We start from the raw sequence: 14,414 nt of genomic DNA, 5'->3' as shown, positions 1-14,414 counted from the left end.
ATTAGGGCTAAGAGCCATGAAGTCTCACCAGATAGTAATCTATCCAAAGCAAAATACAGTCATGTACTGCGGACGACATCTGGAAGGGATGAAACATCCTGCACCTTTGGTTTCCAGGCAACCCAGAAACGGTTCTTTATCACGGAAGGGACAAAGATCCAATGGGGAGCCTCAAACGATTCCATCTGTCCGGTCTCCTATGAGAGATAAGGATATAACAGAAGCATGGAGGGAAGCAAAAGCAATTGTCAATGCCAGTTATGACATTCCTGCTCGTGTGGCAAAACGGATTACAATTCGTGTTCCAGAAGCTCCTGTAGGCAGTGACATCTGTCTTGAAGGTATAGGTAATGTTAGGCGATTGGCTGTTGAATCGACTCTTTCCACAATTAGAAAGGGTCATGTCACTGATGCTTTGGTGGTGAACACTACTGGAAGTTCTGTAAGGATCAAACAAGGTCTTTTCCTTGGAAAGTGCCTGGTTTATGACAAGAAAGTGGTACCAGAACCCAGTATTCTGCCTGGAGCCTGCGTCTCTTCGGTGAGTCAGTCTGCTGTTGACACCGAGCTGGGGCAGGCGCCAACCCTATGTTCGTTTGTCAATGTTGTGGACTACCCCGAAATGAGGCCCGCGCTCTTGGACTTATTGGGGAAGTATCGCAATGTCCTGGCACTACCTGGAGAATCCTTAGGTGTGACCGATCGAGCGGAACACCACATTAGGTTAAAACCAAACACTAAGCCAGTATATATACCAGCTTATCGTCTTCCTCATAGTCAGAGGGCGACTGTAGATGACATGATTCATGACATGATTGACAAGGGAGTGATTCAAGAATCGTGCTCTCCTTGGAATTCACCAATCTTTTTGGTTCCCAAGAAAGATAAATCTTTCAGGCCGGTAATCGACTTCCGGCGGGTTAATGATGTCACAGTGGATGATCATTATCCTTTACCTGTCCTGAGCGACCTTCTAATGTCCTTAGGTCGTGGAAATAAAATTTTCTCTAGTTTAGACCTGTTGTCAGGATACTGGCAGGTTCCCTTAGCCCCCACTTCACGGGAAATAACGGCGTTCAGTACGCCTAGTGGCCATTACGAATGGTTACGCATGCCTTTTGGATTAAAATCCGCTCCTTTAACATTCCAGAGAATGATTAACAGTATTTTCACGGGTTTACTTGGCAAAACCGTGTTTGCATACCTGGATGATATAATCATCGCTAGTAAGGATCAAGAATCCCATCTGGAGAGTTTAAGATTAGTCCTCCAGAAGCTTGAAGAAGCTGGACTTAAAGCAAAGCTTTCTAAATGTGAATTTCTAAAAGCCAAAATAAAATTTCTTGGCCATGTAGTCGATGGTGAAGGAATCCACACGGTGGATGAAAAGGTCATAGCTGTACAGAAGTTTCCTCAACCTAAATCGGTGGAGAATGTCAGATCTTTCCTAGGTCTTGCGGGATATTACCGTCCTTTCATCAAGAATTTTGCGGCAATTGCATCCCCACTTACTAAACTCCTTAAAAAGGATGTTGCTTTCCATTGGGAGGCTGCTCATGAACAAAGTTTCAATGAATTAAAATCACTATTAACAAATGCACCTGTACTTGCTTTCCCAGAGCATTCAGAGCCGTTCATTATTTGCACGGATGCTTCTTCTCTAGGACTGGGAGCAGTACTGATGCAGACAGATGCCAGAGGCAAAAACTATGTAATAGCATATGCAAGTCGTGTGCTTAATCCAGCAGAGTCTAATTACTCTGTCACTCATCAAGAAACACTTGCTGTAGTTTGGGCTTTAAAACATTTTAAGGACATTATCCTTGGATATCCAATTACAGTCTACACGGATCATGCACCCATAATTGAACTTTTCAAAGGGAAAAATTTAACTGGACGAGTGACAAGATGGTACTGTACCATGCAGGAATTTGCTCCAGTAGTCAAGTACTTGCCAGGTCGTGCTAATGTAGTAGCCGACGCACTTTCACGAAATGTGCCTGTGGGAGCTGTCGGTGACTCAATCCCTGTAAATAACTTCACCTTGAAGGAATTAAGTAAAGCACAGCGAGAGCATGAAATATGGTCTAAGGTCATACATGCTCTGGAGTCAGGCGAAGAAGATAATCTTCCACGTCTACATATACCATTCTCTCAATTTTTCATGTCACCAGACAATGTTCTGTGTCGACATAATCCCCAAATGGGAGAGTCTAGTAAACAACACATCATTCCTGAGAGTTTAGTCCATGTCATACTTATCTTAGTGCACGACATGCCAAGTGCGGGACATCCAGGAAGAGAGCGAACTCTACAAGCAGCGCGTAAAAGCTATTATTGGCCTACCATGCGCACTGACATAGAAGATTATGTTGCCAGGTGTATATCATGTGCAAAGCACAAGGGTGCGGTAAAAGGACCAGCCCCAATACTGGAATATCCACTACCTGAGCGACCTTGGGACATTGTCTCCATTGATCTTCTTCAATTACCCAAAAGTCAAAATGGCTCGCAGTATCTACTAGTGTGTGTAGACCATTTTTCAAGGTTCGTGGTTCTTTCACCTTTAAAGGAAAAATCTGCTAAATATGTAGCGCATGCGCTAGTAACTAAGTTGTTTTGTCCATACTCAGCACCACGAGTGTTGTTAAGTGATAATGGATCTGAATTTCGCAATGAAATCCTACAAGGTATATGTACACAGTACATTATTAAACACACCTACACTGTGGCTTACCATCCTTCTTCAAACGGACTAGTAGAAAGAGCAAACAGGAAAATCCTGGAGGTTCTTCGTCCAGTTGTAAACAGTCTCCATGATGACTGAGAGGACTGGTTACCACACGTTGGTGCCTGCATTAACAGTTCAATGTGTGAAAGTACTGGGAAATCCCCACATTATATATTATATGGTGAAGATAAAAATCTTCCTTATGATTTGTTGGCAAGTCCACAAACTCCAGTATACAACGTAGATGACTATGTTAAACAACATATGCATGTTTTCAAGGACATTCATGCTAAAGTCCGAAGTAGGCTACAAGCTTCTAGGGCAGAAATGATGGCTAGACAACACAAGCGTGCGACCCCTGTCACGATACAGGTTGGAGACACAGTTAAAGTTCGTTATCCGGACAGGACCTCCAAACTCTCCCCTAAATTTAGTGGTCCATGCTCGGTTGTCCGCCAGTTACATGGTAACAAATTTGAGGTGCATGACCCTCTTCTTAACACTGCTGAGATAGTACATAGTGATCGGCTTGTGAAGACTAACGCTCAGCTCCAGTCATCAACAGAGAGTACTACTGATCAGGTTACAAACCTTAATTCTACTAATACTATAAAGACGCATAGGTATAACCTTCGCTCACGCAGCTAATTGCCTGCATTACTTACAGATGGCACTGGGCCTCCTGGTTACCTTCTTGAGCATGCTGCAAGTGCTACAAGCGTCCACTGCGTTGCATGTCAAACCGGGGGCTCTCACCACACATCTTGGGGAAGTAACCTTAATAGAAGATGTTCTTCTGGTTCGATATCCTTTTTCTACCTTATTTTCCGTAAATTCGGACCTCGACGCTGTCTCAGAAACTTTGGATAACTCCTTACAGGAACTGGAATCCTTACTTGCTGATGAAACGCATAGCCAGACACAAGTTTTCTCACAAACCATAATCAAAGCTTTAAAAGCAAAGGTAGAATTCTTACACGGGAAATTGAACCAATCTCAGCATGACTACAACCTTCATCCAGTGCACGCTCGTACCAAAAGAGGACTCATAAATGGGTTGGGACAACTGTCTCAATATCTTTTTGGCACCGCCTTGGACGAGGATGTACAGGATTTAAGGAAACATTATGATCAACTAATAACGGTTGCAGCTACTAATAAGAAGGTCCTGAACCTACATCACAATAAAATAGTTAAATTAGAAACTAATCTCAATGAGTTATTACAGTATTCAAATGATTTAACAACTGTGCTTGATAATGCCTTACATAGTTTAGATGTGATAAATCACGTTGTGGTTATAGATCAAGCTTTGCATGTATTTGAAGCTTCCTTGGGTTCAGTTCTCTCCATTAATGAAGCGATAATTCGCAACATGGTGGATGCTGTCAATGGCAGGGTAACAACTTCACTATTTCCTGTAGAGGATTTGCTTCACACAATAGAAATTGGTCAGTCAACCTACAAATTGACACCAGTGTATGCAGCGGACATGATCCAGTATTACTACCCATTGCTGGAAGCTACCTTGACCACAGATGCGATAATTGTAAACATACCTTTTAAATCTCAGGATCATTTTGAGGCCTATGAGATTAAACCTTTTCCATTTTCCGTTAATAATTCTGTGATGACACTGGACATGAATCCTTCCTTAGTGCTAATAGCCAAGGATTTTTCATTATATACAATTGGAGATTTAACTGAATTAAAACGTTGTAAATCTTCATACTTGCATTTGTACCATTGTTCAAGTATCCAATTTGCTTTCTTACCTGTAGTAAAAGGTATTTGTGAAGTCGTCTTGACACGTTCAGAGGCGTCTGCAGCTCTAACACTCTGTCCATACAAGCATGTGGTTTCAAAACCTATTTTCCATTGCAATTTTCATGGATATCATTACTTTTATTTCACAGAAAACTTTTACGTCTCAGTGACTTGCCCAGAAGGGACCACCTATGAGGAGGTTATAGGACATTATGCGGTACAAGATGCTTGTCATGTACGTTCTAGTAAACTAACCACTTACCCTTCTAGGATTAATTTAGCTTTTACGACAGACCTTTCATATAGAGTTTTCCCTGTTACTTCCATGGAGAATTTTACAAAGTCAAGGATTTCTTTTATAACAAACTCCTTATCCACTCTTTCCTTCTCAAACACAGAAGAGTTTTCAGAGGCTCTAGAGACATCCTTGCCAGTATATCTGAAACCTGGGATTCTCTATCCAAGTATCCTGACACCTCGCCTTATTTTAATGTTTTTGTTAATATTCTTATATGTGTGTGTTAGGAAAGCCTTAAATTTGTATATATATCTTGATAGTAGACGTAAACGTCTTAATGAAGGAGTTTCATACACATAACATGGTTAGGTACACTGTATTCGCGAGGACGCGTCAAGTAGGTGACCGAGCGATGTAACGGTGTCACATAATTAATAATAATGTGTATTGTATTTATAATGTCTTGCCTGATTAGCAATATAAGTGTATGTATACATATATGCATAAGTGTAAATAGTGGGTGTTGGCGCATAAGGGTGGGGCGGATATGATCACGCCACCCTACGTCACACACACACCATGGAACTTTCCATACTCCTTTTATTGCCATCGATAAGTAATCGGTAGCACCTACATTACAGTATCTAAGTATTCTCCATAGTTAATCTCTCCCTAATGTATTTTGGCATGTATTACTCTTAGCTATAAGTAGCTTTTCCTTTGCCTTATTTATGTAATTAGAGAGTAATAATTATGAATATATTCATGTACTGTGAGTGCGGTCAACCCGCCCCTATTTCTAATGTCAGCACTTTTTGAAGGCGCTAAGCGTCCCTTGTGCCGGCTTCGGCAGTCTCTTGCCAGGGTGTAACACTGTACCACGCAGAGGACATCCGTTGTCCCGTACGCGCCACACCCTTCTCCAGAACTCTGTACATATATCTAAATATACCTATTTTTATACGTTCACCTTTGACATTCACCTGAAAACCACAGAAACTCATCAAGAGTGACTTTACCTATTATATAAAGGTAAGAAACTAATAAACAGTGTCCAGTGGTAATTGATAATTCAAAACCACACCGGAACATGGGCGCCTCTCCCGGCAGGAGACGCTTCCACTCCAGCTGGGAAGCCGTGGGGGCGGAGCGGACCAGCAAACTGACCACGTGTCAAGGGCGTGAGGCCCTGCAAGAAGGGGAATCACGTCTCGCGAGCGGTGGGAGAGGGCTCTCCCTCCACTCGTAAGACATGATTCCCCTTCTGGCGGGGTCTCACGCCCTTGACACGTGGTTGGTTTGTTGCTCCGCTCCGCTCCCCCGGTTCCCCCAGCTGGTGTGGAAGCGTCTCCTGCCGGGAGAGGCGCGCCGACTTTGTGCCGTGGTTGTGTGAACGCGCCGTGGGGTCCCGCGCTCTCCCTCCGCTCGCGAGACGTGATTTCCCTTCTGGCGGGGCGTCACGCCCTTGACACGTGGTCAGTTTGTTGCTCCGCTCCGCTCCCCCGCCTCCCCGAGCTGGAGTGGAAGCGTCTCCTGCCGGGAGAGGCGCGCTGCCCTTGTGCCGTGGTTGTGTTAACGCGCCGTGGGGTCCCGCCCTCTCCCTCCGCCCGCGAGACGTGATTCCCCTTCTAGCAGGGCCTCACGCCCTTGACAAGTGATCGGTTTGTTCCTCCGCTCCGCTCCCCCACTTCCCCCAGCTGGAGTGGAAGCGTCTCCTGCCGGGAGAGGCGCTGCCCTTGTACCGTGGTTGTGTTAACTGGCCGGTGCTTCCCGCGCTCGCGAGACATGATTCCCCTTCTGGCGGGGCCTCACGCCCTTGACACGTGGTCGGTTTGCTGGTCCGCTCCGCTTCCACGGCTCCCCCAGCTGGAGTGGTAGCGTCTCCTGCCGGGAGAGGCGCCCAGCCCTTGTGCCGTGGTTGTGTGAACCCGCCGTGGGGTCCCGCGCTCTCCTTTCACTTGCGAGACGTGATTCCCCTTCTGGCGGGACCTCACGCCCTTGACACGTGGTCGGTTTGTTGCTCCGCTCCGCTCCCCCGGCTCCCCCAGCTGGAGTGGAAGCATCTCCTGCCGGGAAAGGCAAGCCGCCCTTGTGCCCTGGTTATGTTAACGCGCCGTGGCTTCCCGCGCTCTCCTTCCGCTCGCGAGACGTGATGCCCTATTTGGCGGGGCCTCACTGTTGGGGATTCCAAATGTGTAATAAACCACAAATCGTAACAGGTGTTTATTGCTTGAAGTGTTTCGACCTGCAAACATGGGCTAATCAATACACATCCACATATCATAGTACACCCAGTTCAATCCCTCACAATGGTACCAAGAAAATAACACTTCATGTAGAGATTCTGACATCCGTTACAATCATATCCCAAATATAAAAATAAAGCAACAATCAGTATACAAAATCCAACTAAACTTCACTTGTATATCACTCATAATACTCAATAAATTCCCATAATGTACTCACTTCAGTGGCCCACACTGACGCTCTTCGAATCCCCGTAGCACACCTGACATGTCACCACCCCAACTATCATCCAGTCCAGGGCGTCCTCACAACTCTGTCTGTAGCACAGAGGACCACCCAACACAACAACCCACAGTACATTGGTGGGCCGGCTTAGACAACCCGCCAGGCCGACCATGTTCACAGGTAGTGGGTGAAACAAAACACCACAAAGAAGCGTACCAAACTTCTCCCATTCCAACAGAACACAACTTACATTTTCTTTAACACAGATAACAAAAATATATTGTATAAATAAATAATAGATGGTTAACATATCATTTTAATGATACACTCCACCCCGACCAAAGTGAACATACAATATACACAGGTAGTACATAGAATGCTTTGGTACATGTAGATAAATCATATCTACAATGATCCTACACGCTCATCATCACTCTTGTTCTTCCTTAGGTAATAACACTATTAACCTATGCACTGACCTACTCATGACTTTGTCTGTCACCCCATCATATCCTTTACCTTCCTTGACTATCTTATACCTTAAGTCTACATCTCTTACAGCACCATCACGACCTGGATCTGCCTTTATTACTTGAGCTAATTTCCAGGTTCTTCTAACTGCATTAGCATCTTGAACTAAAACCACATCACCCACTCTTACATTTCTCCTATTGGTGTGCCATTTTTGTCTTACTACCATCGTTGGAAAGAAATCTCTCTGCCATTTTCTCCAAAATGATTCAACAATTTTCTGAATAAACTCTAATCTTCTTTTATGGTCTCCATCTGATTCATATATTCCCTGTGGACATTTTACACTAGCTCGTCCAAGCAATAGATCATTAGGGCAGAGGTAATTACCAAGTTCTAAATTAAAGCAAGGTTTTACCCCTATGGGTCTTTCATTCATCATACTGGCTACATTAAATAAGGCTGTCTGAAGTTCACCAAAAGTTAATTGCAATACAAAGATTTCTTTTCACTGATTTGATAAGGGATTCACTGGCACCATTGTACCACGGTGCATCACTAGGTCTATTATATTTCCAAGTAACTCCTTCATTTTTTCCAATTCTTTCAATATTCTTTCCAGCTGCTATCAGCTGGCTCCCTCTGTCAGAATACAGTATTCTGGGTGCACCCCTGACTGAGATGAATCTTTGATAAGTTGCCATGAAATCACTTGCACTGTATCCTTCTGCCAAATCTACATAAACTGCCCTAGTAACTAAGCAGTTGAATATTACCCCATATACCTTACCATGAGTTCTCCTTTTAACAGTGTCCTTAATATTGAATGGTCCAAACAAATCGACCGCAGTATGATAGAATGGTGGAGTTGGCTTCATTCTTTCTTCTAACACCTGACCCATCCACTGGTTCTCAGTTTGTTTTGAGAGTTTTCTACAAGTGACACATTTATCTTTAATTGACTTTATTAATTTCCTGGCTCCCGGCACCCAAAATTTACTCTGTAACTTGGCCAAGGTGGTTTCAATACCTGCATGATCTCTACTATGTAAGCTGGACACATACAGTCTAGTAACTGGGTGGTTAGCTGGTATCAACATGAAGTGATCTTGATTCCAGTTTTCCTTTAACCATTTTGATATTCTTTGACCCACTAAAATTACTCCATTGTCTGTCATTATGGGGCCTAACCTTCTGTATCTATCTTGCCAGTTAGTTATGTTACTTTGCATGGTTTTTACCCACAGTACTTCTGCTTCTTCCTCAGACGTAGGCTCCTTCAGCACAGCTTTTAAGGATTTATGCTTGAATATAGACATTATCCTACATGTAACTCTCAACAAAGTTTCATATTTGCTAAATCCTTTCACATTAATCATGCTTAAATTTCTCAGGTGTCCTTTAGCAACTGTCATAGTAATGCCTATTCTATCCGGTAAGTGATCTGCACATTGCTGTTTAACTGGCCATTCTGAAATTGGCAATCTCAAAAATTCAGGCCCATGTTGCCAAGTTGAATCCTCCTTAATCTTATCTGAAGTGCATGGTCTAGAAGTTAAATCTGCCACATTCTGAACTGTGTCCACCCACCACCAATCCTTTAGATTTGTTTTCAGTTGTATTTCTGCTATGCGGACAGCCACAAAAGGCCGGAACCCATGCGATTCCTTTTGAATCTGATCTCTGACAATAGATGAATCTACAATATGGAATATGGATTCAAATTCCCAGTTGCATTCTCTCACTATAGTTTCTCTTAATCTAGCTGACAAAAGAGCTCCACAAAGTTCTAGACGAGGAATGGTCAATTGTCTCATAGGTGCTATTTTGTTTTTAGCCATGATCAAATTAGTCTGAAATTTGTTGTCATCAGTCTGCCATCTAACATACGCACATGCTCCATACGCTTGTGTGCTGCCATCAGAGAAGATCACAAGTATGGGTTTACCCGATGCATTGGCTGGTTTCAGAGGTCTCTTAAATGTGCAGTTTTCTACTCCATACAAATCAGTGAAAAAACATTTCCATTCATTTACAATATCAGCATCTAAAGGTTCATCCCATTCCACTCTCTTATTTGGATCACATTTTGAGATCATAGATCTCATCAAAATTTTTGCTCTCAACACAACTGGTACGGCTAACCCCAATGGATCATAGAAGGATGCCACTTGACTTAGTATCATTCTGCGAGTGAGCACCTCAGGGAAGTTTGACTCAATCTCTCTATGATCCCAGTTTGGACCACTCCGGATCTTTTTAACTTTAGGAGAGAAATTTACCTTTCCATTAAAAGAGAAATTATTATCCTTGGGATTCCACTTGAGCCCTAGAATTTTCTCATTGTCAGATTCCATGATGTTGATACTATGGTTCTCATGTTGCCCACTTACTATCCAATGCTTCACATGAAAGTTTCCAAGAGATATTACATGTTCTGCTCTTTGTATCAAATCAAAAGCCTTTTCTACCGTATCAATGGAATAGAGAATATCATCAACATATGTGTTGTTTACAATCATGTTATAAACTTCAGGATCTCCTTTACTAAATTTTTCTGTAGTATGCCTTAATGCTAGCACAGCTATGGTCCCACTCGGCCTATCCCCGAAAGTCACTGAGGTCAGGGCATAGTGATCAGGTGGTCTGTTATTGTTTAAATCTCTCCAAAGAAATCGGTGTGTGTGTTGGTCCAGTGTGTTGATTTTCACAGAATGATACATTTTTGATATATCACCAGTTATGGCAACCCTTTCCTGTCTAAATCTTAGCAAGACTCCAATCATGTTGTTAAGAACAACTGGCCCTTTTGCCCAAAAATCATTAAGTTTTTGTCCCATGTATGATGAAGATGAGTTAAATACAATACGCAGAGGTGTTGAAGCAGAATCTGGTTTCAATACTTCATGATGGGAAATGTAGTGAATTGGGCCATTGTATGACTCCATTTCCTCTTCACTTAATTGTCTCGCTACCCCCCTTTTCACCATGTCCTTGATTTCACTGTGATAACTCTGGGCATACTGGATATCCAATTTTTTCAGTCTATTTTCTGTAGTTTTTAATCTAGCCACAGCCACTTTTACATTGTTCTTAAGATGTCTCGGGTCCCTTATCCAAGGATAGCTTGCTGTCCAATACTTCCCTTCTCAATCAATTTCAGTTCTCTTTCTTCCTAAATATTGACACTGTCACTTACAGGGCAACCCTTACACAGGCATTTAAGGCATCTTGTGTCACACTGCACTCCACTCTCCTCTAAAGCAAAGAATTTATCTAATTGTGACTTAAGTTTATCTGTAGGTTCTACCTTGATCTCATTGAGGCTTATTGAGCTTGACACCTTGTGAGTTCTCACAATCACATGGTTCGTCGTGCTCCCTGAGGCTGTTATTTTGCTGTGTCTGCCACGTATACTGAACCCAAATGGATTCTCTAACAATTGAAGACCTTCATTAGTCTGAACAACTTTAGGCAATAATTCACTGTAATTGGCCCAAATCAGCATGTCAATCTCACCACAAGGGCGATTAATATCATGGTTTGATACTCCTACAAATAACTCCTTAACTCCTGACACATCAAATTCACTGATTTTAGCAGATATTTCCTCTATACCAATGACATTAATTTCCCATACATGCCCAGTCCTATCAATCAGTGGTATGCAATATTCTTTGGTAGAATGATGTTCAATTACATTGCCAACCTTGATCATAGATAAATTCACATCCTTGGCCTTCAAACTTAGTTTTTCTGCCATACTGTGTGTCACCAAGGTTATGTACTGAATCCCACAGTACTGTTATAGGTTGAGTGTTACTGTACACAGTACTGATATTCAATAAGGTGTTCAGAGTGTTTGCAGATACTGTATTATGACTAGCACCTTCTTCCTGTTCAAAATGCACCAGTGGATGATGATGACAGTTACACACACCTTGACCCCTGATCCTGACATCACACAACTTGTTTGTATTACAATTCCATGCCTGATGATATCCCTTTAAGCATTTAAAACATATTCCATTGCTTCTAGCTAACTCAAACCTCTCCTTGTTGCTGAGATTCTTAAATTTATAACAATCAAGAGTATCATGGTTCCTGGAATTGTGAATCCAGCATCCTCCCTCATTATTTCCAGTCTTCAAGTGGGTACCTTTCACCATCTCCGTCAAATTTACAATACATGACTCTAAATCTTTATTATTTAGTTGTTGCTCTTCCTTCATCTGTTTTATTAGTGTTACCAGATCTGACTCCATGACCTTGTCAGCTGAATTATTTACATGATGTACTGAACTTCTATCACCACCAGTAGATCTGACACTAGAATTCATATACTCCAATACCTTTCTCTCCCTTTGCAGAAATTTCAATAAAGTGGGAAAGAGATCACTAGTAGCAGATACTTCTTCTGCCTTTATTACCCACTCCCTCTTCTGAAGTGTGGGCAACACCTCAATATGACTGACTACATTAGCAGTATTAAGTTCCTCATTCAAGTTTATATTTTTCAAATCTAGCCAACACTGTTCCACCTGATCCACCATCCTTATAAATCCTTTGGTATCACCTTCATTGATCCTTTTCAAAGCCTTAAGGTCACTTATTACCAAGTCCACCACCTTTCTTGCATTTCCAAACTTGTCATCTAACCTTTCAAACATTTCTTCATAATTACCTTCTGCACCTCTGACAGTCTGAAGGGCATCACCACTGAGACACATTTTCAATGCATACGCATCTTCACCATACAAACTTTTGACTAGATTTTTAAAGTCCTCCTTAAAACGAGGGTACTCTCTTAAATTCCCATCAAATTTAAGAGGCTCAAATGCCTTTATCTTCACTTTAGGCTTGACACTGTTCTGTATGTTTTCAATGTTACTAATTTCTGTTAGTCTTTTCATCATGATTCTTTCACAATCTAGCATGTATTCTTCAGCCTCCTTAACTAACTTGTCTTCTAATTTATTATCACACACATATTTTAATATCACATCATTACTGTCTTCTAGGTGTTGAAAGGCCTCAGAAATCTGTTCATAGTTACTCTTCAACACTGATACTGGCTCACCTTCCCGCACACCCTCATCCAGCAGGGTCACCTTTCTTGTGAATTTCCCTTTGGCAATGGCCCTCTTCCTCTTTAACAATTCCATCTCCTCTTGCCAGCCCATTGTGGTTGAAGTCGAAATGTTGGGGATTCCAAATGTGTAATAAACCACAAATCGTAACAGGTGTTTATTGCTTGAAGTGTTTCGACCTGCAAACATGGGCTAATCAATACACATCCACATATCATAGTACACCCAGTTCAATCCCTCACAATGGTACCAAGAAAATAACACTTCATGTAGAGATTCTGACATCCATTACAATCATATCCCAAATATAAAAATAAAGAAATAATCAGTATACAAAATCCAACTAAACTTCACTTGTATATCACTCATAATACTCAATAAATTCCCATAATGTACTCACTTCAGTGGCCCACACTGACGCTCTTCGAATCCCCGTAGCACACCTGACATGTCACCACCCCAACTATCATCCAGTCCAGGGCGTCCTCACAACTCTGTCTGTAACACAGAGGACCACCCAACACAACAACCCACAGTACATTGGTGGGCCGGCTTAGACAACCCGCCAGGCCGACCATGTTCACAGGTAGTGGGTGAAACAAAACACCACAAAGAAGCGTACCAAACTTCTCCCATTCCAACAGAACACAACTTACATTTTCTTTAACACAGATAATAAAAATATATTGTATAAATAAATAATAGATGGTTAACATATCATTTTAATGATACACTCACGCCCTTGACATGTGGTTGGTTTGTTGCTCCGCTCCACTCCCCCGCCTCCCCCAGCTGGAGTGGAAGCATCTCCTGCCGGGAGAGGCGCGTTGCCCTTGTGCCGTGGTTGTGTTAACGGGCCGGTGCGTCCCGCGCTCTCCCTCCGCTCGCGAGACGTGATTCCCCTTCTAGCAGGGCCTCACGCCCTTGACACGTGGTCGGTTTGTTGGTCCGCTCCGCTCCCCCGCCTCCCCCAGCTGGAGTGGAAGCGTCTTCTGCCGGGAGAGGCGCGCTGCCCTTGTGCCATGTTTGTGTTAACACGTCGTGGGGTACCGCACTCTCCCTCCGCTCGTGAGACGTGATTTCCCTTCTGGCGGGGCCTCACGCCCTTGACACGTGGTCGGTTTGCTGGTGCGCTCCGCCCCCACGGCTCCCCCAGCTGGAGTGGAAGTGTCTCCTGCCGGGAGAGGCGCGCCGCCCTTGTGCAGTGGTTGTGTGAACGCGCCGTGGGGTCCCGCGCTCTCCCTCCGCTCGGGAGACGTGATTCCCCTCCTGTCGGGACCTCACGCCCTTGACACGTGTTCGGTTTGTTGCTCCGCTCTGCTCCCCCGGCTCCTCCAGCTGGAGTGGAAGCATCTGCCGGGAGAGGCGCGCCGTCCTTGTGCCGTGGTTGTGTTAACGGGCCGGTGCGTCCCGCGCTCTCCCTTCGCTCGCGAGACGTGATTCCCCTTCTAGCGGGGCCTCACGCCCTTGACACGTGGTCGGTTTCTTGGTCCGCTCCGCTCCCCGGCCTCCCCCAGCTGGAGTGGAAGCATCTCCTGCCGGGAGAGGCGCGCCGTCTTTGTGCCGTGGTTGTGTTAACGCGCCGTGGCGTCCCGCGCTCCCCTTCCGCTCGCGAGACCTGATGCCCTATCTGGCGGGGCCTCAC

General features: G+C 43.7%; 2 protein-coding genes across 2 annotated transcripts; both read right to left on the bottom strand.

The window, feature by feature from the left end:
* Nucleotides 1–6,910: 6,910 nt before the first annotated feature.
* Nucleotides 6,911–10,215, bottom strand: LOC135114300 (uncharacterized). Its single transcript, XM_064030209.1, has 2 exons — nucleotides 7,203–10,215; nucleotides 6,911–6,981 (listed from the first exon to the last, which is right to left on the bottom strand). The coding sequence occupies exon 1, from the start codon at nucleotides 10,199–10,201 to the stop codon at nucleotides 8,153–8,155; it is 2,049 nt and encodes a 682-aa protein (XP_063886279.1). The 5' UTR covers nucleotides 10,202–10,215; the 3' UTR covers nucleotides 6,911–6,981; nucleotides 7,203–8,152.
* Nucleotides 10,216–10,339: 124 nt separating this feature from the next.
* On the bottom strand, nucleotides 10,340–13,422 carry LOC135114501 (uncharacterized). The gene is made up of 2 exons (XM_064030398.1): nucleotides 13,170–13,422; nucleotides 10,340–12,948 (listed from the first exon to the last, which is right to left on the bottom strand). Exon 2 carries the CDS (start codon nucleotides 12,860–12,862, stop codon nucleotides 11,372–11,374), a length of 1,491 nt encoding a protein of 496 aa, XP_063886468.1. The 5' UTR covers nucleotides 12,863–12,948; nucleotides 13,170–13,422; the 3' UTR covers nucleotides 10,340–11,371.
* Between the last annotated feature and the right edge of the window lie 992 nt (nucleotides 13,423–14,414).

This window comes from Scylla paramamosain, chromosome 27 (genome assembly GCF_035594125.1).
Source record: "Scylla paramamosain isolate STU-SP2022 chromosome 27, ASM3559412v1, whole genome shotgun sequence".
Classification (NCBI taxonomy): domain Eukaryota; kingdom Metazoa; phylum Arthropoda; class Malacostraca; order Decapoda; family Portunidae; genus Scylla; species Scylla paramamosain.
Note: the sequence above shows the minus strand (reverse complement) of the source record. Positions and strands in the feature narration are given on the sequence as shown.

Coding starts and splice junctions, on each gene's coding strand:
- LOC135114501 (XM_064030398.1), bottom strand. CDS start 12,862: ATGGGCTGGCAAGAGGAGATGGAATTGTTAAAGAGGAAGAGGGCCATT.
- LOC135114300 (XM_064030209.1), bottom strand. CDS start 10,201: ATGATTGTAAACAACACATATGTTGATGATATTCTCTATTCCATTGAT.